This window comes from Felis catus, chromosome A1 (assembly GCF_018350175.1).
Source record: "Felis catus isolate Fca126 chromosome A1, F.catus_Fca126_mat1.0, whole genome shotgun sequence".
Lineage (NCBI taxonomy): Eukaryota > Metazoa > Chordata > Mammalia > Carnivora > Felidae > Felis > Felis catus.
The window spans coordinates 116,237,402-116,264,877 of NC_058368.1; the positions used below are offsets into that span (position 1 = coordinate 116,237,402).

General features: G+C 48.0%; 1 protein-coding gene across 2 annotated transcripts; it reads right to left on the reverse strand.

Annotated features, from left to right (window-relative positions):
- Nucleotides 1–12,817: 12,817 nt before the first annotated feature.
- On the reverse strand, nucleotides 12,818–25,720 carry HBEGF (heparin binding EGF like growth factor). 2 transcript variants are annotated; one of them, XM_006927656.5, is made up of 6 exons: nucleotides 25,373–25,720; nucleotides 25,012–25,185; nucleotides 21,779–21,956; nucleotides 16,210–16,365; nucleotides 15,320–15,410; nucleotides 12,818–14,334 (listed from the first exon to the last, which is right to left on the reverse strand). In XM_006927656.5, exons 1-5 carry the CDS (start codon nucleotides 25,416–25,418, stop codon nucleotides 15,338–15,340), a joined length of 627 nt encoding a protein of 208 aa, XP_006927718.1. In that variant the 5' UTR covers nucleotides 25,419–25,720; the 3' UTR covers nucleotides 12,818–14,334; nucleotides 15,320–15,337. The 2 variants fall into 2 exon arrangements, with proteins under 2 accessions (XP_006927718.1, XP_003980879.1); XM_003980830.5 differs by having other exon boundaries at nucleotides 12,818–14,243; nucleotides 25,373–25,718.
- Nucleotides 25,721–27,476: the final 1,756 nt, after the last annotated feature.

A 27,476-nucleotide genomic window follows, 5' to 3' on the forward strand; every position in this document is an offset into this window, starting at 1 on the left:
GAGGAAAAGGAGTCTCACAAAGGAGAAGTGACTAGCCAAGGACATAGAAAATTGGTGTCCAAGCTAATACTGGAGCCCAGAAGTCTTAGAATCCCTTCCAGAGTTCCTTCCATTCTTCCCTGTGGCCTTTGTTGGGTAGATTCCAGCAAGACTATTGAGTTTCGAACAGAAGGCTCCATTTGTCTTGGGAATATAGGACTCTTTTTTCCAGCCACATACCTTCAACAGCACTTAAACATGCAGATCTTGAAACTTGCATTGATCTTGAAAAGATCTATCCCAGAGCTCAGAGATAAGATAGAAAAAGCTCAAGAGCTATGCCCTCGAAGCAGGATGAACCTGGTGTTCTTTCAGACATACACTATGCCCTGGGAATTCTGTGTACTCCATAAACACACTAAGATGTCTAGGGTATCCTTGGCAGTGTGTGCCAAGTGTTGTGACTGTGAGGTGTTTTGTCTGGATCCGGATCAGCATCTCGTCCCCCTCAAAAAGTTAAGAAACACCACACTAAAAGTGATCTTCCAAATGTGGCTCGTCGTTAGAATTGCCTAAGAAGCTTTAGAAGCACTGATACCTGGGCCCCTCCTCCTAGAGTGGCGGACTCAGAGGATCTGTGCTGGGACACAAAGAATATGCATCTTTTAGAAGCTCACCAGGCTTAGTAGCTGTACCTCTAGAAGAAAATATTAATGGAAATGCTTTCCTGGAACTGAGGAGGAAAAACTATCTGTGGATTTATCACTTCAAAGCCATTCTAATGTAAATGCCGCAGATGTTTAGGACAAAGAAAAATTAGAATTCCTGGAAAGAAGGGAGATCTGGAACTCAAGAAGCCATGGAGAAAACGGAATTCAAAAGGCCAAGATCCTGTTATATTGCATTGTCACCACAACTTACACCTCAGGAAATCAGCTCTTAGCCCAGACTTTGCCTCCCTGACTCTACCCTCCAGGGATTGTCAGATTCTGTGAATCCCCAGTGCTCAAGTCAGTAAAGCGTTAGTGCAAATCCGTCACTTCTTGGCATTTTTATAGTTTCTGAACAAAAAAGCTATGTACACTTTTTTTCATTGATGCGTGAAATAAATATTTCAATGCCTACAGGGTGGTGGGTTCTATTCTAACAGTGAACAAACTAGACACCTCCCAGTCCTCGGGATCTTCAGTTTGGAACGGGTGTGGGATTCATTTCACAGACTGAGCGCTGGGGTCAAAAAGAGATCTTTCCCTTATTTTAGCAACTCCGTCACACTAGTTTCTCTCCTATTTCTAGAACACACCACACATTTTCTTTCTTCTAGACCTTCCACTTGCCTGTTCTCTAGCACCTTCTTCCTGGCACTTTGCCGCATCCTCTGCAATGCAACCTGTAGCGGTCCACTTAAATGGGCTTTTCATGGACAGGCCTTTGACTCCTCAGTTTAAAGTAGTTTCCCCCTGGGGCACCTCCCTGGCTCAGTCGGACATCCAACTCTTGATTTCGGCTCAGGCCCCAGGGTCAAAGAATGGAGCCCCACATTGGGCTCTATGCTGAGCAGGAAGCCTACTTAAATGTCTCTCCTCTCTCCTTCTGCCCCTCTCTCCCACTCCCACTCTCTCTCTAAAGTGAAATAAAATAAAATAAAATTAAAAAATAAAAGTAGTTCACCCCTGTTATCCTCTCTCAGAGCACCTTACATGTTTCCTTCAGGGCATTTAGCATAGTTTTGTGTGTATTTTTTATTTTTTTTAAGTTTATTTATTTATTTTGAGACAGACAGAGACAGTGCAAGTGGGGAAGGGGCAGAGAGAGAAAGGAAGACACAATCCCAAGCAAGCTCCACACTCAGAGCCCCACGTGGGGCTCGAACTCATGAAACCTTGAGATCATGACTTGAGCCAAAACCAAATTGGAAGCTTAACCAACTGAGCCATCCAGGTGCCCCTGGGAAACAGGAACTTTATTTCCAATCCCAGTTGAAACATTATTGAGGCAATGAGATGAGAATCACTAATAAAGTAAAAAAAAAAAAATCGTCCTCTTTTTTTCAACGACTTTTTTTCAAGTCATTGCAGCAATGACTTGAAATATAATGGTTGCATGTCAGAGAAACTGCTGAGTGATGCATCCTTAAGGACAGAGACTCGGGAGGTCCCTCAAGGCCATAACAGTCTGGTCGTTGCCTGCCCCTTCTGTCTCATCTTGCAGGTGACTCCCTCCCTCCCCTCTAGGCTCCAGCCACACTGAGCATCCTTTGTTCCTCCATGCACACTGTTGATGCCTGGCCTTTGTATATGGTCTTCCATCTGCCTGTCACTCACTTATCCCATAACTCCAACTTTAAATATTTCTTCCTCAGGAAGACCTCTCTTCACCCCTTGAACCTGGTTAGGTCACTATGCTGTAGGCCACCCTATAGAACCTTGTTTTCCCCTTTTCATAGCACTCATTGTAGATATGAGTCTCCAAAATGCCTCCATTCAACTATGGATTTATGCAACAATTATTTCCAGAATTCCTACTATGTGCAAGGCATTATCCTAGCAGCTGGGGAGGCAGTGATAGGCAAGATAAGCAAGACAAGTCACATACCTTGCTCATAATGTTTAAAAAATTCTTTTGATGTTTCATTTATTCTTGAGAAGGGGAGGGGCAGCGAGAGGGGGAGACAGAATCTGAAGCAGGCTGCATGCTCTGAGCTGTCAGCACAGAGCCCAATGCAGGGCTCGAACCCACGGACTGTGAGATCATGACCTGAGCCAAAGTCAGACGCTTAACCGACTGAGCTACCCAGGCACCGTGCTCATGATGTTTATATTCTAGTGAGAGAGACAGACAATAAACAAATAGATGAATTAATACAAGGATTTCTGCCTTACTTATTGCTGAATTTCTGGAACTGGACATTGTACCCAACACATAGCAGATACTCCATAAATGCTTGTTGAGGTGAAGGAAAAGAAGTGAGAGAGAGTGGCAGCTAGGCTCAGGGAAGAGGCAGGAGTGGCCAGTGTCAGAGCCAACATGATTAACAACCACAGGACCATGTCAGCCTGAAGATCTGCCCAACTTACCAGAGGCACCAACATGGGCTGGAGCCTACCCTCTCCCGTTGGTCTAGGGAATGTGAGTGTAGGCAGGGGAAGCAGTTGCTAATCTTCACTTCTGTGTGCCCTGTGCCTGTGTAGGCCTGTAAAAATGGGGACAAATGAATGGGAACAAGCCCCAGACTTGCTAAGTGATCTTATCCACTCCTGTGCTTTCTTGGGCCAGAGACTGGGTAGCTGGTTGCCAAACTCATTTCCTCTTTCTCATGGACATCTATCTAGACTACATCTCCCCACTTCTCTTGTAGTTAGGTTTGACCACATGATCAGCTTTTGTCAGTGGAATGTGGATGGAAGTGATAGAATCTCCCATGCACCATCCTTCATGCACTTCCTCCGTCATAGTGACCTTGGAAGCTGTGTGTTAAAGATGGCAGAGACACAAGATGGAAGGAACTGGGTCCCTGAACTGCTACTTGGAAAAGTATCTCCCATTAATTAGGGTTAGGGCCACCCATTTTCGACTTAACCTGAGTGAGAAATAAACTACTGCGACAGGCCCCTGAGGATGAGGCTTTGCCTGTTAGAGCAGCTATAGCACTATCATAACTATAGAGCTCCTCACTCTCTCCAGGCCAAGGATACATCTCTAGCCCAGAGCCCATCCCTGGGCTCAAGACTTGGCTCTACAACTGTGCTCCGATCATTTCTGCCAACAAGGTGGTCTCTACTTTAGACTTCACGCGACCAAAACTAGGCTAGCTGTCTTCACCCCCAACCAGCTCCTCCTTCTCCAGAACGGCCCATCTCAGTGGATGGCTCCACTTTCCACCCAGGCATAGAAGCCTAAAACTCAGTCATCCTTGACTCCTTTTCCCTTTCTGTCATCCTCTGCTTGCCTCCTACATATCTCCTAAATTCCTGTACTTCTTCTCCACTGCTACTACCATCAGACTCTGTAACAGCCACCAACCACCTGGTCTCCCTATGCTGCTGTAGCTTCCCATCTGGTCCATTCTCTACACTGCAGCCTGAGTCGTCTACCTGAAAGTAGATCTGATCATGCCACCTCCTACCTACACTTATGTTAGAACCCTGCACCGGCTCCCCAACACTCTGAGGAACCAGTCCAAACTCCCTGGCACAGTTGTGAAGGTCTCTGCATAATCCGGCCTGGTCTCACTCTGCAGTCTCTTAACCTCTTCTTCTGACTCCATCCCAATGTCTACACTCCTGTCATACCAAACTCATTTCACATCATCCTCCCTCTCTGTTCTGTTACCTCTGCCTAGAACACTCTTAATAACCCCCTCTTCCCTTAGACCATAGCTGCTCATCCTGCCTTACTTTGAATTTCACTTCCTCAAGGAAGCGGCCTCCTTGACCCCTGGGCTATGCTCATCAAAGCTGTCTCCACGTTTGGTTGTTATGACGTGTTGATTGTCTATCTTCCCTGTTAGAGCGCAAGCTCCTAGAGGGTAGGGCCTGGGTCCTGGTCACCCTTGCATGTTTAGCTTCTAGAACAGAGCAGGAATCACTGTATGTGTGTTAAACGAATGCATGTGAGGGCAGTGAACTAGTTCAATCATTGCCAACTTAAACCTGCTGTGTAGACACTCTTGACGGCCTCTTAGGAATATCAGGCCTCTTTTATGATAGCAAATAGTTAATTCTCAGAGTTTCTCTGCAGTCTGAGTCAGTGTGATTAGCTCCTACTTATTAATGAGGAAACAGAGCCCCAGGGGTGCAGGTGATCTGCCCCAGGGAGACACAGAGGTGAGGTAGTCACAGGGCTCCAGCTATGACCACACTACTCCACCTCCCTCTCCCACTTTTCTTGTTTCTGAGCACCAGGCGGAAATGTAATGTCATGACACATTGGGGGATTTCTTTCTTTCATTGCATTTTTCTGATGTGACTCCAGCCTGGCAGCTTGGGGGAGCATAGGCCAAAGGAGGAGGGAGGCGGGTGGTGGGGAGGTTACTGCCGCATTCCTTAGCGGCCTCCGTTTGCATAGCTCTGAGAAAGAAGAAAGAAGTTAGCAAGCTTTGGCAGAAGCACTGGGCATTCAGCTCCTGTTCTGGCAGCTGCAGAGGCTGAGACTGAACACACGCTCTGCCAAGGCCAGGGAGGCAGGCTCTCTCTCCAGGCTCAAGCTGCCAAGATGAGGTGGAGGAGGTCAGGGCCTTGGCCTAAGATGGGGAATCACAGAAAGAGTCCCCTTCTTTCTGCCCAGCCTGGAAGCCAGTTGGCCATGAGCCATCATTAAGTGTGTGTGTACAGGATGGGGGTGGGGGAATAGCGTCAGGGCCTCAGTGCAAAATCTTTCCAGGTTGGAGAGCTGGCGAGGGCATCAGAGAGCCCAAGGGCTACCTCAAGCCTCTCACCCACCCTGGACATATTGGAGGGGCAGCCCCTAGGAAGATGTCCCCACCCAGCTGTTGGGGCCACTGCCATCACATTCCAGAGCAGGCCAAGCACCACAGAACGTGGCTTGAGAAAGAGTGTGAGGCCCCACTCACCATGGAAACTGGGCTTCCTAGGAAAAGGTCACATATTTGATGTGGCTGTCATCCGGGCACCTTAAAGGCAGCACTGTTCCTGTTTTCCTGAGGACACCCGCCAGCAAAGAAGCCCTGAAACAATGGGGGGTGGCAGCTGACCTGTTTGCTGGCTTTAGGCAGGCCCCTGTCACAGTTTCCCCTTCTCGGCAAAGCCCAGTGCTGCAATCACTTACACATCCCGACTCCAACTTGCATCCGCTGGGACAATCCTGCAGGCTGGACCAAGAATCTGGAAAAGAGGGGCTCACAAGACCCATGAGCATAAAAAGAGCAGAGGGCTAGAAGTCAGAGCTTGTTAATAGCTATCATGGGTTGAATACTTACTCTACACCAGGCCCTGTGAGAAGTGCTTTATATGCTTTATAATACTCACAAAAACCCTAAGAAAATGGAGGCTTTGAGAGGTTAAATAATTTGTTCAAGATTATTAAACAACCAGGGGTGCCTGGGTGGCTCAGTCGGTCGAGCGACCGACTTCAGCTCAGGTCATGATCTCATGGTTTGTGAGTTCAAGCCCCGCGTTGGACTCTGTGCTGACAGCTCAGAGCCTGGAGCCTGCTTCGGATTCTGTGTCTCCCTCTCTCTGCCCCTTCCCCACTCATGCTCTGTCTCTGTCTCAGAAATAAATAAACATTAAAAAAAAATTTTTTTTATAAAAGATCACTAAACAACCAGAAAGTGGCATGGTTAGGATTTGAACCCAGCTTTGTCTGATCCAGAGTCTAAACCCTTCACTTCCACTCTGTCTTCACTCATTCATTTACTCATGCATCATTCATTTGTTCCATTGTCCTCTCATTCATGCTTGCACCAAACATTTAGTGAGAACTTCTGATATGCTAGGAGCTGTGCTTGGTGCAGGTACACAGAGGTGCAAAAGGACATGCTCCATGACTCCAAGAGTTCACAGTGGGAGAAACAGATGAGCAAACAATGACAATACATGGTGTGATGAAAGCCAGGGAGAGGAACACCAAAGCTGCCATGGAAAGGACTAATTTTCCTTACAGTGTCCAAGGCTCAGTGCTATGGAAGTATGGAGGAGGAGGTGACTAACACACCGGGACCGAGTGTGGGTGGCAGACTTTCTCCAGAAGGTGCCCAAACACACACCTGCAAGAGGATGTTTGTACCTGCAGGGTTGAACTTGGGTCAGGCTTCTCAGGCCTGGAGTTTCGGGGTCCAGAGTCACATCCACGGGGCAGGAGAGAATACTTACTCCCAAATGAGCCCGATCAGGCCCTCCTTCCCAGGCACAGGGCTTCCCAGGGCCACCAAACTCACTCAGTATCCCCCCCAAAGAAGAAGTCAGACCTTCATAGAGGGAATTGGATTGAGGTCATGGTTTACATAGCCTTAACTCAGACACTAGGAGCATAAATGAAGAACAAGCTGGTAGTTTCTTCTTTCTTTCATAGTCCCTATGAAGCCTGCCTGCTGTTTAAAGCCAGGGTCAGCAGAAACAAAAGTAGTCCCTCATTAAAAGGAAGCCAACCCAGTGACTTCTAGGTTAGGCAAGAAAATAAGGGTTGGGGAAAAGGGTGACTTAATTCCTCCCGTCTGTCTGGTTCCTACACCCACATCATATGTCTTTGGGGAAGCCTCCCACACAGGCTATGATCCATTAACTACAGCACTCCAGCCCTGAAAGGAGGCCTTTTCCTTAGATGCCCTGTTGCTTAGTAATGGCCAAGATGCTGGGAGGGAAGAATGGAGGGAGGAAGGGAGGGATGTTCTCCGAAGAGCAAGAGGGCAGCTGGCTTCCTTCGCAGCTGTGTGGGTGGCAGTGAGCTAAGAGGTCCCTGATCTCTTCTCCATCAATCAAGGGGCAATCAAGAAAAAATGTGCAATTTTCAAAGTTCAAAAAGAAAATCCAAACCACAACAACCTCCAAATTATATTAATTTGGTGGTGGCCTCACACTCCGGAAACCAATCATGGAAGGGGCAATTCTAGCTTCTTCCTCCTGCTCTTGGTTGAGGTTAGCCTTTTTTAGTTTCTCCAGTGTTGGTTTTCAGAGATTTCCACCAGCTGGTGTTCTGTTCCCTGGAGGCATGGCCTGGGCACCTTATCACAGCAAGGAGGAAAACACACGCCTTCTCCTCTCTTCTCTTTTCAGAGAATGGTGGCCAAGATAGGCGTTGATGGTCAGTGAAGAGCCTGGGGCCTCCTGGGAAGGATGAGAAGCAAAATTACATTAGGTAGCAGGAGTCCTGAGCAATGTACTTTACTCCTCTGAGCCTCGGGGCCCTCATTCATGAAACTGGGGTTAATTATACCACCACATCCCTAGGGCATCATGAGCATTAAATAAGATTCTATAAGAGGAGTGCACTTTGGACTATGAAACAACATATAAATGTCAGGTGTCCTTATTTGCTTCCGGTTTCAGGTCTTCTTTTTTTTTTTTTTAATGTTTATTTATTTGTTTTTGAGTGGGGGGGGGAGGGAGAGAGGAACAGAGAGAAGGAGAGACAGAGAATCCCAAGCAGGCTCTGCACTATCAGTGCACGTGGGGCTCAAAATCACAAACCACGAGATCATGACCTGAGCCAAAATCAAGAATCTGATGCTCAACCGACTCAGCCACCCAGGCGCCCCTCAGGTCCTTCTTATTTACACTTTTGCCTCTTTTTTTTTCCTCCTTGCATCTCCCATCCTTTCATTGCCTTCTCTGTAGTGCCCTCTTTAGCCCCATATGGATTTAATATGTCCAGAAAACTATTTTCATTTTTTAAAAATTTTGTTTAAAGTTTATTTATTTTGAAAGAGAGACAGGCAGGGGAAGGGCAGAGAGAGAGAGTGAGGGAATCCCCAGCAGGCTCCACGCTGTCAGTGTAGAGCCTGATGCCAGGCTCAATCCCACGAACCATGACATCATGATCTGAGCTGAAACCAAGAGTCAGACCCTTAACCAATTGAGCCACCCAGGTACCCCAGAATTTTTTATTTCTATGGCCCCTGTGAACTCCTCCCTCATTCCTTCCCATCTTGATGAATAGAACCATCATTTACCCAGTTTCTCAGATTAAAATCCAAGAAGTCATCCTTGATTCCTCTTTACCCGCAACAACCACATTCAGTCCAACAGCACATCTTACAGGTAATTCCTCCAAAACATATCCTGAACTGGATCATTTCTCACCACTGCCTCTGCTACTGCCATAATTCTGGCCACCAGCATGTCTTGCATGCTGGATGAATGCATGGGTCTCCCAACTGGTCTTACTCCTTCCATTTTTGTCCCCTAGAACCTCTTCTGTGTATAGCAGAGTCATATTCGTAAAACATAAATCAAATCATATCACTCTCCCACTCCAAACACTCCATTGGCTTCCAAATGGTTCACCATGGTCTACAAGGCCTTACATGATCTGGTCCTTGCCTTCCTCTTCAACCTTCAATGACTATGCTGCACCCTGGGGGTCTTTTTCTGTCCCTCGTACAAACTATGTTTATTATTGTCTCAAGACTTTCACTTATGCCTCATCTGATCTTGTCCCAGTCCAGATATTACTTCCTCAGATTGACCTTCCTTGAGCTGCCTATATAAATTAATTCCCAGTGACTCTTCAGCATATCATTCTTGTGTGTGTGTGTGTGTGTGTGTGTGTGTGTGTGTGTGCGACTTATTTTTGAAGTTATTCTATTTCTTTACTTATACATATATTGTTGATCCATGTATCAGTCTTGTCCACTGTTCTCCGGTGACAAGAATAGTACTTGGCACGTTATAAGTGCCCACTCAACATTTTGTATGAATGAATGAGTGCCTTTGCTCCAGAAGTATTTCTCCTTCTTTTCTTCCCTCACCCTCATCCCATCAAAATGTACTCTTCTTCAGAGATTTCATTTCAGATTTCATTTGGAAGGTGATAGGGAGGCCTCCACAAATATTTGCTGAATGAATGAAGCTGAAATGAATTACATCAACAAAGAATGCCAGCCTCTGGATGCTTAGCTATTCCCAGAAGTATTAGCATTCTTAAGCAGGAAGCTTGAATTTCAGGCATTGTTGACAAAGGGAAGAATTTCAGGCCAGCCAAGTTGAGTGATATATTTGGACAGAGATGCTTGCTGTTCCATGGCTTCTTAAACCCACAAAAATTTATTAAGACCCTTTAATGCTCCTTTGAAACCAAAGTTGACATTAAAATGTAAAACAGTGGTTGAGAAGCACTGTTTGCATCTAAGGAAAAAATTGTGGATTAGGAATCAGAAGACTGGGTTTCAATCCCCCATGTGCCACTAATCAGTTCCTTGGGCAAGTAGCTAATGATTACCAACATTTAGTGAGTATCTAGCATGTGCCTGGCCCTGGCTTTATTCACACATAACATTTTTGCAATTCCTTGAGGTGGGTGTACCTAGTATCTCTTTTATAGACAGGGAAACAGGTTCAGAGAAGTCAGGTGTCATGCATGAGGGCACTCCCTAATAAACACCGGGGACAGGACTCAGATCCAAGTTTGTGTCAGCCTGCTCTCCTGTTCCTCCCCCTGTCCCCTGATGAGGCACCCCACATCTTCTCCTGTGAACGTGTAAACTGGGGGCAGGGAAGAAAACTCTTGGGATCTGAGGAGTTGCTTTCTAAGATCCCTTTCATATGATTTCCTCACTATAGTGTTATTTCAGGATGAATATGGGAAGAAGAGAAAACAAGGCTGGCCCTAAGAACTCATTCGGGAACGTAGTTTAGTGGTTAGAGTGAAGGCTTGGAAGTTAAAGTTCTGGGTTAAAGTTCTTAGGCATCAACAACACGGGTAGTCAGGGCACCTTCATCCTAGGTTGTGATGAGATGCACCTGAGACAAAGCCTGTGCAGTGTGTGGCCCAGTGGGCTGTGCTCAGTGAGCACTCTATGACCATCAAATATTTATTAGCCTAATCATGATTGTGATGAACGCTATAAAAAAAAGTATTGCAAAGGCGGCCAAAAGGGAGGACCATAAGAGAAGAGGCGGATGTTTTTCAGAGCACAGGGGGGCCAGATAACTTCTGCTAGCCAATTTGGAGAACCAACTGCAAGTTCAGAGGCTCCCAGGGCCTGATATCAACCAAACAGAGGCCCAGGAAGGCTCCGCAGAAGGTAAAGGAGTTCCCAGCAGCCGCAGCAGAGGCAGGAGAGAGCCCCTGAAAGGCAGGAAGCCTCGAGGCCGCAGGAAACATGAGCTGGAGAAACAAAATGGGTTTGAAAAGCCAAGCCTGGTTAAGGGCTGGAGGCTTGAAAACTGGAGCAGGAGAGAGAGCCCCGTGAAGAGTTCAAAGTAAGTCACTGCTCCACGGTTTTTTCTGATATCTGTACTATTGTCTCTGATTACCAAATTAATATACTGGTACGTTATAGAGCTTTATATGATGCAAATAGCAAAAGAGTCCCCTACCCAAATTTTGAAAAATCCTTTTATTGCAGTTTAATACATACAGAGAAGAAACGCACAAGCCATATTCGATGAATTTTTCTCATCGTGAATACTCCCAGTAGCCAGCACCCAGATTGTGGAACATAACGTTAATCAGAGCTCCACAAGTTGCCCTGTCTTGCCCCCTTCCTGGCACTACAGAGCCCAACAGGAATCTCTTTCCTGATTTGTTTCACCATAGATTAGTTTTACCTATTTTAAAATTTTAAACAAATACGATCACTAAGAATATACTATTTTGTGTCTGGCTTTCTTCACTCAGTGTTATGTTGTAAGATTCAATGATACTGCTATTTAGTAGTTCATTGCATAGATACATGACAATTTATTTATTCATTTCATTGTCAAATATTGATGGGCTTGAGGGTAATTTCCAGTTTTTAATTATTGTAAGTAAAGCTAAGATCACTCCTATATACGTTTTTTGGTACATACATGTATTCATTTCTCTTTTGTACACCCCTAGGAGTGGAATTGCTGGGTTGTAGGATGTACATAGGTTCAGCTCTGGTAGTTGCTACCGCACAAAGTTTTAAAAGCAAGATCTCTGTGTGGGCTCCTGGAGACATTTTAGAGTACCACAACTCTCTAAGAGAAGAGAATGAGGAAAGGGCAGTCCGGCGGTGCTTGTCTAATGACCTTCCCATGGATCCCTCTGCCTCCAGTCTACCTAGGACACCATGGCAAGATGACCTGCTCCAAATTCCACTTTTATCCTGACATCCCCATCCACCCTCCCCGACAGAGGCCCAACCACACTTCCAGGCCAGCATTGGATCACACACCTGTGCACTTGCTGGCCTTTGACTGGATTTTAGTCATTTCTTCTATTCACTCATCCAAGTGACAGATATTGAATGCCTACAACTCAATTGCATTGTTTTAGAATCTGGGATCAGAGCAACGTACACACCCCTACCTCCATGAAGCTAGTATTGTAGCAGGAAGAGATAGACAATAAACAAATAAGAATATGTTAGTGGTGATAAGGGCTCTGGTGGAAAAGAAAGCGATGTAAGAATAAGAAGAGCAGCGTGGCCAAGGGATGTGCTATTGTCTCATAGTCCATCAGGGAAAGCCTGCAATGCAGACGGGATCTAGATTATGTTTTACATGATCACTCTGGCTTTTATGTTGGAAAGGGCTATATGGGAGCAGGAGGAAGAAAGGACACAGGAGGCCATTGCAAGATTTCAAGCAAGAGATGATGGTGAATTGGACCAGGGTGATGGTAGGAGCAGTGATGAGAAGTGGCTGCATTCAGCATACGTTCTAAAGGTAGGAGTGATAGATAAAGGTTTGCTGATAGATGGCTGTACAGCATGAGACGAAGTCAAAGGTACCTTGTTTCCACCAGGGGCAAGGCCTCTTTGCATATACACCGTAGGACAAGGCTCTGAGTCCAGAGTCTGTTGGCTGAATGGGTGGACGTCTTTCCTGGTTACAGCCAGCCAAACTTTCTATGTGAAAGGTTTATTCTCTGTTGTCTCGGAGGTAGTAAATATAAGCATTAAGACAAATAATTGGAGTCAGACTGCCAGTCCCAGCTCTGTCACTTACCAACTGTGTATCTTCAGGCAAGTTATATAACTTCTCTGAGCTCCCACTTTTGCTTTCTTCTGACCAAGAGCTTCAGTTTTCTCTTTTGGAAAAATGGGACAATGATAGTACCTCCATCACAATGTTGTCAGGGATACTGAGATAGTGTACATAAAAAGGCCTGGCATAGAGCCTAATGTTGAGTCGGGGCTTAGGAAATATCTGTTAGACCAGTTCCCAGTTAAAACAAGAAGACAGAAATCTATGGAGTAAGGGTTATCTTTATTTGAATTGCAAAATATAAATATGAACCAGGTTTGGAAATACAAGTTGTAACAGTTCAGAAATGGCACCAGAAACTTCCAGAAGGGGCCATGACAGCATGTCTTTTTAGTTTAGGTGAGGTGGGTGGGTTTACACAAAAACCCTCCTCACCTCCAAACTCTGTAGCAATTGGTAGGTTATCAATTAACAACAACAGCTCCAATGTTTCCTGTTCCTCCTCAGCCTTTTTCTTTGCTAATACCTTCTCTAGATCATCCCCTGCTGCACTGACCGCTGCATGGAGTAGCACCAGAAGAATGGCAGGAGTAAGAGAAATGTCTTGACACAGGGAAGAGGGAGTGCCCACTCTGCGGGCCTGGGGCCAGGGGGGGTGAGGAGCCAGGAAAGCTGTAGGCTAGAAGCCCAACCTCTTCTGAGATTTGGCAGGGAAAGGACATAGGGAAACACCGGTATCTGTTACACTTTGACATCAGCACCTTGGGCTTTCAAAACACAAACAGTAGACAAAATCGCCTAGGCAAGACTGCAGTCCAACTCATAGAGTGGATCTGACAAAGTTAACTCCTATATCCTGACCTACAGACCTCCCCCTTTGGCACTGTGATTGCGGAAGGTCTTCGGAAACGTAGACAGATAATAGATGACTACAGATGGGTCACAGAACCATCTCAGGTTTGTGGCAGAGGGGTGCGATGCTGAGCCAGATGGTGGGGCATATTAGGTGGAGGGCCAGGAAATTGCCAAAGTAACAGGCTAGGCACTTGAAATATTATTGTTAGATTGTTAAAAACTAAATAAATTAACATACATAGAATAAAATAAATATATAATTTAAGAGGCATCTTACAAACAAACAAACAAAAAATAGTTGTTATTTTTCCATCTGGGTAGAAGTCCCAAAATTCAGAGTTCTCAGGCTTGTGGTATTTCACAGTTAGCTCATCAAATCCAGCGCTAGAGGGTCCAAATGGCAGATCCCTTGGTGGCTACTTGAGTACATGGCTTCTCAATCTTTATTACTCTCTTCCAATCCACAAATCTTTCCTTCTTCCTCTCCTTCCTTTTTTATCAGTCAAAGATCCTGGAGCATATGGAATTTAACTGGCATCTTAATCCAGAAGTTAAGTGTTTAAACAAACTTATGGGGATAAGTGGGGTTTGGTGGAGAGAATCCGAAGGGCATGAAGGTCTCTCACTTTTGCTTTCTTCTGATCAAGATCCCATTTTGACACATTCAGTTTGGCACTTGAAGGCTCTGGTATTTTGGCAAAGCAATTATGGGAGGCCCAATCTAGATAGCAACTGGGGACGAAGGAATCTTCCTGACTAGCTGTGACGTTCTTTCCCTCTGCAGAGTCTACGATCAGCTGTGTCTTCTCAGAGGTAGCAGTCCCCAGAAGATTCCTAAAGCATAAGAGGAAGGCATTTAATGCTGGATCCAGTTAATAGGTCTTAAGAGTTTCCTAGGTCCAGTCTCAGGAAGTAGGAAGATCATCTGTGAAGGGGCAGAAGAAGCGACAAAGATGGAAGATGCTATTGTCTCAGGTATCTCTCTTGGATATTTCTGTGGCAACTGTCACCCCAAGTGGAGATGACCCACTGAAAACCTTTTTGGCCAGGGGCAGCTGTGTGGTTTAGTTGGTTAAGCGTCTGACTTCAGCTCAGGTCATGATCTCGTGGTTTGTGGGTACGAGCCCTGCATTGGGCTCCACAATGGCAGTGTGGGGCCTGCTTGGGATTCTCTCTATCTCTCCCTCTATCTCTGCCCTCCCCACTTGTGCACTCTCCCCCCCCCCAAAAAATAAACAAACTTTTTTGTTGTTTATTTATTTTGAGAGGGAAAAAGAGTACATGTGAACAGGGGAAGGGCAAAGAGACAGGGAGAGAGAGAGAGAGAGAGAGAGAGAGAGAGAGAGAGAGAGAAATCCAAGCAGGCTCCATGCTGACAGAGCAAAGCTCAACTCGGGACTTGATCTCACTAACTGCGAGATCATGACTTGAGCCAAAATCAAGAGTCAGATGCTTAACCAACTGAGCCACCCAGGTGACCCTACCAAAAACCTTTTTGAAAACCATTCTGCAAGGAGACCCTAACTCCACAGTAGCCTATCCTCCAACCTGTAGGTCAAGAGAAGAATTCAGCATGCCTTGGGGCGCCTGGGTGGCTCAGTCGGTTGAGCGTCCGACTTCAGCTCAGGTCACGATCTCGCGGTTCATGAGTTCGAGCCCCGCGTCAGGCTCTGGGCTGATGGCTCAGAGCCCCGTGTCAGGCTCTGGGATGATGGCTCAGAACCTGGAGACTGCTTCCGATTCTGTGTCTCCCTTTCTCTCTGCCCCTCCCCCATTCATGCTCTGTCTCTCTCTGTCTCAAAAATAAATAAACATTAAAAAAAAATAAAAAAAAAAAAGAATTCAGCATGCCTTGAAACAGATCTAGGAAAGATGGTGATGGTGCCAGGGGGCAAAGGATGGACCATTACCTTGAGCACTGGTCTCTCTCAGTGGGAAGTAGTCATGCCCAACTTCACTTTCTCTTCATTTTCCACATCATAACCACCTCTCCTATGGTACCTGAAGGAGACAAGTTTTGTGAGCAAGATTTGCCTGCTTTGATAGGGTGTGGGTCCAGAGAAGGTCCTTCTAAAGGACACTGCAATGGTCGTTCTGTCCGTTACTTGGATAAGCCAAGAGGGTATGGCAGCCCAACAGACCTCTGGTCAAACGCCCAACTTGCCCCAGGGAATACCTGTCTCTAACAGCAAAAGCTATAATTTGCTGAGAACTTTCACCTCATTTACAGGATCCTCACAACATCCTGATGAGGTAGGTAGACAGAGATTACAATCACTGTAAGATTATAACCCTCAGAAAGACAGGCAACTTGGTCCAGGTCTCACGACAGATAATTTACACTGCTTGAAAACAGGCACAGAGTGCTTGGCAGGTTTCTCCCAGTCTAGAACATAACCTGGACTAGAAACATGGCCTGGGGTCAAGATGCCTCAGAATTAGAAGACTATACCAATAACCATATACCACCCAAGCTCTATCAAACCACATACTAATGCCACCAAAGAACAGGGCAAAGAGAAAGAACTGTGTGAAGAGGTGGATCCATGGATGGGTTACTGTGCCTGCTATGAGAAGCAGGAGCTGCTATGGCCTCACAATTTTTGCCCTGTGCTCTGGACACCGGATTCATGTCATGCCAGAGAAGCCGGGTTCCCAGAGAACCTGTACTCCAGAATGTCGGTCAAATGCCTAGCCCCGAGTTTGGGAGGTTGGAGGGCTCATGTGATCACAGGCAGAAGACCCAGGAGGAAGGATGGAAGTGACACGCAGAAACAGCCTGCAGGGGCCCAATACTCACCGAAACATGAGAAGCCCCACGATGACAAGCAGACAGACAGACGACAGCACCACAGCCACCACAGCCAGGACGGTCGTATGGTCATAAGTATATAAGCGGTTTTCCACCGGGAGGCTCAGCCCATGGCACCTCTCTCCGTGGTAACCTGGGTGGCAGCTGGTTTAAGACAGAACAAAGCAGAGAGGAGGTTAGTGGTTTGGCCTCTCTCTATAGGCAATGGCCCATCTACCTAAGCCAAACCCCAGTCCTCACAGCCTCAGTCTATCAACCCCTGACTCGATTCCTATCCCGATTCCTGCCCTTCCTCTATCCTTCTAGTAGGAATTCAGTAGAAGACTTTTGGGGAGCCCTTCTGAAGGTTCTGTGGCCTTCCTTCCCAATTCCTCACCCTCTTCTCCATTTCCTCTGGCTGTCTGGCTGGAGATTCCCACTCCAGGCAGGGAAAAAGTGAGGGTGGACTTGAAGGTCTTAGCTAGATACGTTCCATGTGTGGATGATTTATTACATGTGTGTTAAGAGGTTTTGTTTAAGGCCTTCAGAAGACTTAGGCCCATGAGCTGGTGGGTTGAGCTGAGGGGACTGAGTATCACTCCCTCTAGTGAGGCCCCTCAACTCTGACCTAGAAATAAACCCAGGCTTCTCCACCACTGCTTCCAGCACTCAGTCCCTCTCAGCCACGGCCCAGCCTATTAATAGGTCCTGTTCATTTGCCAGGAGTCATTTTTCTCAAGTTCCCTCCATTTAACTCCCAGCTCCCCCTGGGTGCAGAGCCCAACTTGAGAGCTTAACATCAACTTTTGACCTCTGAACCCTGGGCTATCTGGCCTCCTTCATCACAGGACAAAGCAAACAAACCAAGGTAACTTCTTGCCCAGCTGTCTTGCCAGAGTGTGGAAGAATGTCAGAAACAACCCCCTAGCTTTTCACACTCGAGAAATAAATCAGATGACAGCCACCTCTTCCAACATAAAGCACTTCCTGGAAGCTCTTAGGAAGACTCAGAAGTGCGTTCAGTTGAACAAGCACATTCATGTTCCTTTCTTTATCTGAGCACCCGAGAGGCCCTTTGATGTAGATGGAAGCCCCGTGCTAGAGAAAGGCCGAGCTATCTTCCCAGTGGTCACTCAGCAGAGCAGAGGTGTGGTCTTGGTTTGTCTGACTTTGAGCTCAGTTTGCTCCCCAATTGCACCCACAACTGCACTGGCACTGTCTGCCTGGGGACTTTAGGCCACTAGCTTGCTGAAGGAAGCACTGAGAACCTGGTGGGCCTCTAGCCTGAGCTGCACCTCCTCTGGGAAGTACATTATGCATATGGTGCCTCAGAGCAAGGAAATCCTTCCTTCTGCCGAGAGGCACCTGGGAAACAGATCTCTCCAGACCTGGCAGCAACAGACAGGCCAGGCTGTGCTTGTGGGGTGCCAAGCACCTCTCCCTGCCCTGGATCCTCCTGGGTGTTTTGGGGAACCACCTCACTGAAGGATAAAATGTGGGTCAGGCCCATATACACATAGCAGGGCACACAGCTCTTTACCCAGCCTCTCCATGAATCTAATCTGTTCTATCAGCCAAGGTGGGCAAAACAATAACCCTCCCCCTGCTCTTATGGAAGACACTCTTAGGAGTGCCCTTGGGAAATCACATCTGCATAACAGTTTACAGTTGATAAGACACTAGCCTTACCTGCTAGCTCAGCTGAGACTCAACATCTGGTAGACAGGTACAGACCCATTTTACAGATTGAAAGAATAAGATTAAGGGTCAGAGGGATTGTGATTTGCCAAAAGTAACACAACTAAAAAGCAACAAGGCTAAGACTAGAAAGTAGTCATAGCAGATTCCAATTCATGATTCTTTCTACTCTGAACAATGCAGGCTACCCCAAGGAAACACATATCTGATGAGGTGATGGGTTCCTGGGGCAGTCTGACCCTGCTCTTTGACTTACTATTTTACTATTATTATTATTAACTTGAATAATAAATACCAAACATTAAAGGCTTATGTGAGCCAAGTACTCTGTGCTAATTGCTTTATAAGAATCATTTCAGGGGCTCCTGGGTGGCTCAGTCAATTAAGCATCTGACTCTTAACTTAGGCTCATGGTTCATAGGTTTGAGCCCCATGTTGGGCTCCAAGCTGACAGCGCAGAGCATGCTTGGGATTCTCTCTCTCCTCTCTCTGCCTCTCTCTCTCTCTTTCTCTCAAAATAAATAAATAAACTTAAAAAAAAAAAAGAATCATTTCATTTAATCTTAAAAACATCTCTCTGAAGTAGGAGTTACTACCCCCATTTTAAAGATGGAGAGACTGAGGCTTAAGTTGTTTAGCTAATTTGCCCAAGGTTACACAGCTAGTGAGTGGTAAAGCCAGGATTCAACCCAGCAGTCTAGATGACTTCAGAGACTGTGCTCCCTCGGGGGAAGGGAAGCCGAAGCTCAGTCTGTTTTTCACTTTCAGCCATCACTCAAACCCCACAGGTAGTTACTCAGATGATAGAAATAAAGCTTGGCCTCAGAGTCCCGCAATTCAGTTACATAATCCCTCCACCCCCACCCTGAGTCAAAAGGATAATAATGTAAACATCCTAATATTACCCACCTCCCCCTCCCTTTGCAGATGACTCCTGGCTTCCCCTGGGAAGGAGGGGGGATGAGAACGTTCCAAGCATCCTGGGTGGGGGCAAGATCATGTGTCTTACCCAGAGCCAGCAACCCACCAAACTGGAACATGTTCCTCCTACCAATGTTTGTGACCCATTTCAGAATTTGTGTTACAATAGAAGTTAAAACCCTCTAGGGTCTAAAGACATCTTCCAAACTGGGTTTCTCCAGTTTGGATGTCAGAATACATGAGTTCCAGATCAGTCCCACTGCTATTTCTAGCCAAGTGATCTTGAGCAAGTTACTTTTACCTTTGTAAGCTTTGGTTTCCTCGTGTGAAACACAAGAATAATAAACACCCGCCTCGCTAGCGTATTTTGAGATCAAATGAGACTATACAGGTAAAATCACTTAGCAAAAGACCAAGTCTCACCAAACTGTGACTTATTGTATCATTAGACGCCAGAGGGTACTGCCCTGAGGTATGGGCGGCCAAAGTCAGATGGAGCCAAAGAGAAGGGGGCTCACCATCCCTTTTCAGGATCTGGCCAATGAGGCCAAGGGGAGGCTCCAGACCCATTTCTCTTCCAACTGAGTTCTCCTCAGCCTGACTGCCCCAAGGTTTCCTCCAGCCACAGGAAATTTCACAGCCAGTTGCTGGGTCAGCAGCTAGTTAGGAGCCCCAGGAAACTGCTCTTTGAGGGCAGCGTTGGCTGGTGACACAAAAGGGCTTTCCTGTGAATGGTGGCTGTGGAGGACCGGCTTAGGAAGCCAGCTAGCCTCAAGCTCACAAGGGCAGCCTGAACACACCCTAGCTGGTGGTTCCTGGGTCTAGAGGGAAGGAGGAGCAACAAAGGGCCCCAAAGGTAGGTGACCAGATATCACATTTGCCCAAACCAGGAACTATGTGTCTTCTTGCTGCATTCTGCCCAGAGTACCAAAGGCCGGAGTGAGGGGGGCAGCCAAATCGGACACTGAATCCAGCCCCTTGAAAATCTGCTTAGGAAGCAGAGACAAGGTCTTCAAATCAGGTTGGCATGCCCTTAGGCTAGTAAAAGCCTTAAGATACCTCTAACATAACAGCTGCCCTCTATAAAATCCTATTCAAACTCTGTAAGGACAGATAGGGAAGAAGGACACAGGCCAACATCCAATACAGCCTGGGGGCATGAAAAGCACGCTGGAATGGAAGTCAGGCACCTGAATCCCTGTCCTGTTTCCATCCACTTATTTAGCTGTTGATCTCAGGCAAATCACTTCCTACTTCCTGGCTCTAGTTTCCTTACCTTTCAACTAGAGATAGCAAGCCCTTGCCAACTTCCCTAGGGCTTTTGAGAATCCTAGGACATGACTGTAATTCCCTATCCCCTAGAATAGTTGGCACCAAGTAGGCACTCAACACATACCTGCAGGGCTCAGCTCATATTAAATGTTAATAGTGAAGTTATGGGGCAAAGGAGAGAAGGCATCATCATGAATATCATCACTATCCCTAGGGCCACCTTGGCTCTGGGCACCCTTATCTACTGGCCTTAGCTGGTGGGTCAAGCCCAGCCCTCTAGGACAGCAGCCTTACAAAGGTTCTCAGCTGAGCAGTGGAAGACCACCCACCAAAGCTCTGGACCGGTTTGGCCCAGACAGATTCCTGGCCTCAATCCATCTTGCCTACCCTCAGAGTCACTGCCTCCACCCTGTGCTAATGACAGCATTTTACAAATTTAAGACAAATATTCCCTACCCTATCCCAAGACCCTATGAGGACTGTCTATGTTACTCTAAAGCAACTCCCTCCAATACCAAGCTCCTGACAAGGGCGTTATAAGAGAGGACACACAAGTGATCATGGACAGGGTAGAGTGATGTCTTGCCAAATGCCAAATATAGGGCAGCTTTGCTATGTAAGATCAGACAGGACAAGGAAACTTAAAACAAGGGATCTTTACAAGTCACAACAGAAGAGATGCCAGGCAGTCAGCCTTTTTGACAGGTTGAGAGGTGGTGTACACCTAATCATCTCCTGGCCCTGTCCAGAGTCTCCCAGGTCACAAAGACTGTCCTTTGTAGGGACCTTGTGTCCAGAGGAAGAGTGGATGTTTGTAGTCTGATGTGGGTGTTGGCCTCAGGCACAGTGGCGACATTATGCCTGCCAGAAAGCATGGCTGTGCCGTCACCCCCGAGGGGTCGCCAAGGCTGCCGTTTGCTGGGTTTGGCCTAGCAGAATAGCTGCGGAACCCATGGCCCTTCCACCCAGGGAAGGGGTGGTGCTGCCTGACGGGGGGCTGATGCCTTCTGGGTTGGGTTCCATTTCCTGTTAATCTGGCACAAAGGAAGTGTTCTCCCATTCCCATGGCCAAAGGCCAATACCTACCATGTCCCCCACCTCCTGGCCCTTGCTGGGATGAGGAAGAAGAGAGGAGGGGCTTCTCCCTGCTCTCATGGTGATCACTTCCCGTAGAGTCCCGCCGTTCCTTCAAATCAATCCATACGTGCTCACTCATATGAGTGGACATATGTCCAAGCACACACATCTGCACAGTGTGAGTTTGACTGCACCTCATACCTGCCTGCAGGGCTTGGGAAAGGAGGCCACAGGAGCTCCACTCCCCCTCAGGAAGCCTACTCTGCCATGTGTCCTACTGGCTTCTCCCATCTGGAGTAGGGCATAAGGTAGGAATGAAGGACCTGCCTGCAGGTATAAGCTCTCCTAGCCACATGCTCGTGTCTGAGCAAGCAGGAAATGTCCCCAAGGATGAAAGAGCGTCACAAACCTACACCACAGGAAATTACATCCTATGCGGGGGAGAGCCCCTTCCGCTGACTAAAAATATTTCCCCTCCTCCCAACTTCCGCCTAAAGATTGAGAAGAAACTGAGTAGAATTATGAATTCAAGGAACAGTGACAACGAGGAACAGCCACGTGACTGACAAAGAGTGTGCTGAGGAGAGTCAGCCCGGAAAGGGACACTTACATGCAGGATGGAGCCCGGAGCTCCTTCACATATTTGCACTCTCCGTGGATGCAGAAGTCCTTGTATTTCCGAAGACATGGGTCTCTCTTCCTCCCTAACCCCTTGCCTTTCTTCTTTTTTTTCCCACGCTCCTCCTTGCTGGGTGTCACCAGAGGCTGTGGCTTGGAGGAGAAAGCGGCTGCAGGAGAAAAGTACCCTGTTAAGTTTTTGACTTTCCGGGGGTTAAGAATTCCATCCATGTCTGGACGGAAAACATACTCTGTGACCCCACCTGAAGTGAGAAGACTTGGGTAGACCCCTTGGCTCAGGGCCTCCCAGGGGCTAAAGGAGGACTGGGCAGAACAACCAGAAAGCAGAGGAGGAAGTAGAGGCTACAGGGGTCCCAAGGAACACGTTTCGCAAACTCAGTTTAAGAACTTCATTCTAACAATGTTAGCTTCTATTGAGTAACTGCAGCTGACGGGGCATTTCTACCAACCTCACTCCACCGTCCGTCCCCATCTACTCCTCCACACCCACTTGGTTCTATTTTGGCCTTAAATCAGCCTCATTTCCTGATGCTGCACTCAGTGACCCACTTGCAGGAAGACAGTGTCAGAGATAAAAATTGCTTCTGGAGAAGGTACTTGGAAGGGTTTTTTTTTTTGGGGGGGGGCTCCTAAAATAACAACAGTGTACATGTCCAGGTGGCCCCCTCTGAGGCACCTATTAGCACCAGGGTACCATGAGCTCAGGCCAGAGCCAGGCTTGGGGACCACAAGCAGGCCATGCCTGGTCAGGGCCTTGCTTTTTTGACTTCAAGCAGAATATTTACCCTGCTCTGTGCCCTTTGCAGCTCACCACTTCTCTCAAATGTCTATTTACATTTATCCCCTAATGTCCCATTTATAGTTTTCCAGGATGGGGAGTATGGTGTATACAAGGGGGAGAAATATGGAAAGTAAGGAACTATCCAGAAGGAACTGGAACAATGATGACTCCCCCCCCCCCCATTCTTTCCACACTTCAAAGGGGGAAAAATAGCCTCACACATCCAGCTGGGACTGACTATGGGCTACACCCATCAGCCCATCGGGGGTCTGATGCCAGTCCCCTCATCCCCTGCTCCCAGCAGAAAAAAATGTGCCCACTCTCCATGGCTGTAGCCATGTGTCTGGCAGAAGGGTGAACATCACATATTAGATTAGAGACTCAGGATCCTCAAGCTGGAAGTGACTTGAAAGAATATCATGGGGGCGCCTGGGTGGCTCAGTCAGATGAGCAGCTGACTCTTGATTTAGGCCCAGGTTATGATCTCACGGTTTGTGAGTCTGAGCCCTACGTTGGGCTCTGTGCTCATAGCGCACAGCTTGCATTGGATCCTCTGTCTCCCTCTCTATGCTCCTCCCCCACTTGCACTTTCTCTCTCTCTTGAAAAGAAATAAATGTTAAAAAAAAATTAATATATACAAAAAAGAAAGGATATCATGGCTTTCCACTTTCAGATAAAAAACCTGAGGTCCCCAAAGGCATGACTTGGTAAAAGTCATGCAGGGTTGAGATCAGAAATGTGGTCTCTGGACTCCATCCATATCCTGTATTCTTTCCCAATATACCAAGGTGCCTCATACACCCTTGTCCCTTCCCCTGGACAAGTCTACAGCACCTGGGATGTTGAACCAGGAATGAAACAATGAATGGGCTCTGAACTCAGCAGATCTGTGCTCTAATTTCATTCCTGCGATCTTGGGCAAATGGCTTACTTTCTCTGAACCTTGGGGTTCTTAGTGAGTAGTGGATAGCAGGAATTCAATCTGAGAGGGTTGCTACAGGATTAATTAACCCACAATAGCATAATGAGTGCCTAGAACACAGTAGGTACTTAATAAATGGTAATGGCTATTCATTTTAGATGATAGGATCCTCAGACCTCACCTAGCAAAGCCAAGAGAAGGGAAAGCAGGCAGGTGCAGTAGTCCTCAGTTTCCTCTGGTGCAGACCCAAGCACCTTCAGAGCTCAGAAGGTGAGGCAGATGCTCAGAGGAATCGAGTGACCAGAGCCGTGGTGAAATTGTGGCAGGAGGGCCAAGTCAATCAGAGAGGGGAGGAAGAGAGTGACAGGGTGACAGCCAGGCTCTTGCCAGGGACAGAGAGCAGTGAGTCAGGTTTGCAGAGGTATGAGGAGCAGCCGTGTGGGTGGAGGGTGAGTCACAGCCCAGCTCTGCCCTGACTAGGAGGAGAGGGCTAGGAGAATCCAGGTTGTTCCGGCCAGGGTGGCCCAAGAAGGCTACTATGAGGAGACGAAGGGTGGCAGCCCAGGCTCAGCTTTAGAGCTGACCCTTGATTTATACAAGCAGAGACAGCACCTGAGGGAAGTTCTGGGTAAGGAGAGGGAACGGTGGCTGAGGAGCCGGCCTAGCAGCAGGGCTAGAACAGGTGGGTATCTTTCCAACCAAATACAGTAACTCTGGGGCCCCAAGGCTCGATCCCTGCTCCACCCTCAAGAATCACTGCAGGTGGCCTGGGGCAGGGCAGTGGGCAATGCTGGAGACTCTGGACTCTGCCCTGTGCCAGTACTCAACCACAGCCACATCTGCTGGTTGGAGGATCCCACCTGGCCCTTCCTCCCTTGGAGTCTCTCTCAAGGACTCAGGATGGTCAGGAGGTCTCCAGGCTTTGTGTAGGATTTGTGGACACACAGCATTTCTGTATATCTCCCTAAGGACTTAGTGCCCACCATTCATAGCCTCCCCAGGAGGTGCTGGCCTCACCTGGAGGGCCAAGTGTTCCTCATTCCCCTCTGTTTCTCCAACCTGGAGACAGGTAGATGGAGAAGACTACACACCTACTATATTCCTAGGACCTCCACCTCTGTCATTTTATACATTATAGTCATTGGATATAGGAATCAAGACCTGCACCCATTTTTGTATAGAAACTCTAGGGAAAGCATCTCAATCATGACTTATTCCTTACTCCAGCTTACCCCAGAGGAATGTACAAGACCCCAGACCCCTGCCTTCTCAATGTGCCCAGAAGGGCAGCAACCCGGCATGTGAAATTCAACAGCAAGAAAGACCCTGGGACCCACATTTCAGAATCCCCCAGTATGCTTGTCAGGCCCCGCAGCTTTTCCTTGAAGTCCTCCGTGAATACCTCCAACCCACAAGTGTGCCCAAACAGCATGAATCCTGTATCCACTTATTTTTCAATTGCCCACTGGGGTCCGAGGATGGGGGAGCCCTCACACCCACCTCTGAAAAGGTCCAGGTCTGTCTCTTCCAAGTCCAGGACTTCCCTGCCCCGGCTGCCTCCCGAGGGCAGCAGCTGGTCTGTTGATTCAGTGGGAGAGTCCAGGTTGCTGGTTCCAGCTGCCAGTCCTCTTCGAAGCCGCTCCAGGCTCTCGCCAGTTACCAATGCCGAGAGCACTGCGGGTGAGGGGCAAGGCCGCATTAGACCCCGCGGTCACCACGCACCAATGCTGGCGCCCGTCCGCCAGGGAGCACGGGCCCCACCAAGTGGCCCGCGCTGGGGTCGCCGCAGCGACCTTCCCCCGTGCCCCCAGCACAGTGTCCCCAACCCCCCGACCTCCGGGGGCGTTGGCAGCCCTCTCACCTGCAGCCAGAAAGACCTTCAGTACCACCGACGGCAGCAGCTTCATGGTCCTGGACCCGGCGGAGGCGGCGAGGCAGCAATCACTTTGGAGGCGGCGGCCACGGGGCGCTGGCACGGGAGCCCGGGCGGGCGGAGCGCAGGAGATTGCGCCCGGTACGGTCTGCTGCGGGCCTCTGGGTGCAAGCCTGGCTGGGACCTGCGTGGAGCTAGCGGCCGCCGGGCGTCTGTCCGATTGCTCAGTCAGTCCGCCCGCCCAAGCCCTTGCGTCTCGGTTAGGTTGGCCAGCCACGCGCCACCCGCAGGTCCCTCGGTCGACTGAACGATTCCCGGCGCGCGGCTGGGAATAAGGCTCTGGGAGGCGCCGAAGCTCCGCCCCGCCCTCTCCCCCCCTCCCGCGCTGGGCCGCTCGCCCGGCTCCCGGCGCCGGCCGCGCAACCCCCGCAGCCCCCCACTCCGCGGGCGCGGCGGGGGAAGGGGCGGGAGTAGGGGGCGGCGCTCACATATTTTGGGACAAGGCCAGGGCAGCCGTCGCCAGGCTGTGGGTAGTGCTACTGACCGGCAGGTGGCGGGGACTAGTTCCTACCTTTCCCCAGACGCTTGTCGCGCTGCAGCCTTGTGACTGCTACGCTCTGCCCTTGGACACCTCTCTTTCTGCGCTGGTTCCAGGCTGGTCCCTCCAGCCATCCCTGCTCCAAACCAGGGATCTGCACCCATGTCACCTTCTGAAAGGAGACACTTCCTTTTTTGCCTAGCAATACAGCAAATAGTAAATGATAATTTATTTTATCGTTTAAAAATTAGACGCATGAAAAAAATTAGACACACGAACGGCAGCAGGTCTCATGAGCTACAAGTAATCAGAGTTGCAGTTGCAGCAAAAACAAAGGAAGTTAGTATTCCTCCAGCAGCTAGAGTGGCTTCCCTCCATGTTTCTCGCAGGGGGATAAAGTCTTCATTAAGATTTTTGAACTATGGATTATAATTCCCAGGCTTCTGGGATTGGAAAGACAACGGTTGTGCAGCAAGCCTCATACTTTTTTTTTTTTTTTTTTTTTTTGACTTGGAACAGCACCTTCTTCTCCAACGTAAAAACTGAGACCTTCTTCCACAGGACCCAGCTGGTTAGCCTAAGTTGCTATTTTCAACAGGTGCCAGGAGATTGATGCGTTTCTCTTCCAACCTATGTGTTTTTACAGGGGTCTTCGGCAGTCGGTGTCCTGACCCAAAGAAATTACTCTCCCAGTAGATATTTCAGCTCCCAGGGACGTACTGGGGAGGGAGTTGTATGACATAGGGCTGGGTTGGCATTCAGAGCCCTCAGATTGTGCCAGATAGAGCTGCTTGCCTGATTCAGCCCATGTGTAGGGATAAAAACAGGCCTCCTATTTATACACAGGCTATCCCACTGTCTCTCTCCGTCTCCACTTTTGCAGGGGATCTGCCCTCTTGACTTGCCCCTAGCAACCACTCCCAGGCTGAGGTTTCCATAGGAAACACTGTGGAAATCACTATCTGGAATCACTACAGATCTAAGTTGGAATATTGACCTTGCCACTTATTGAGTGAGTGTGAACAAGATATTTAATCTCACTGTGCCTCAATTTCCAAATCTCTCAAATGGGAATGATAATAATGTGTATTTTATAGAGAACTTTTTAAAGATTGAATGAAGAGGGACACCTGGGTGGCCCAGTTGGTTAAGCATCCAACTCTGGGTTTTGGCTCAGGTCATGATCTCATGGTTTGTGAGTTAGAGCCTCGAATCAGGCTCTGTGCTGAAATCAAGGAGCCTGCTTGGGATTCTCTGTCTCCCCCTCTCTCGGCTCCTCCCCTGCTCATGCTTGCTCTCTCTCTCTCTCTCTCTCTCTCTCTCAAAAGCAAATAAATAAACTTTAAAAAAATAAAGACTTTACAAAGAAACATATATAAAGCAGTAAGTACACTGCCAGTCTTATTATAAGCCCTCAGTAAATGTGACCTGTTATCTTATTATCACTAGGCATTCTATCCTGACTACTCCATTCCCTTAGAAGTCTCTTTTCTTTCCCTTCTCCCCAGGTCTGAGGCTATATGTTGGGCTGGTATCAGGCGGAAGCTCACCTAT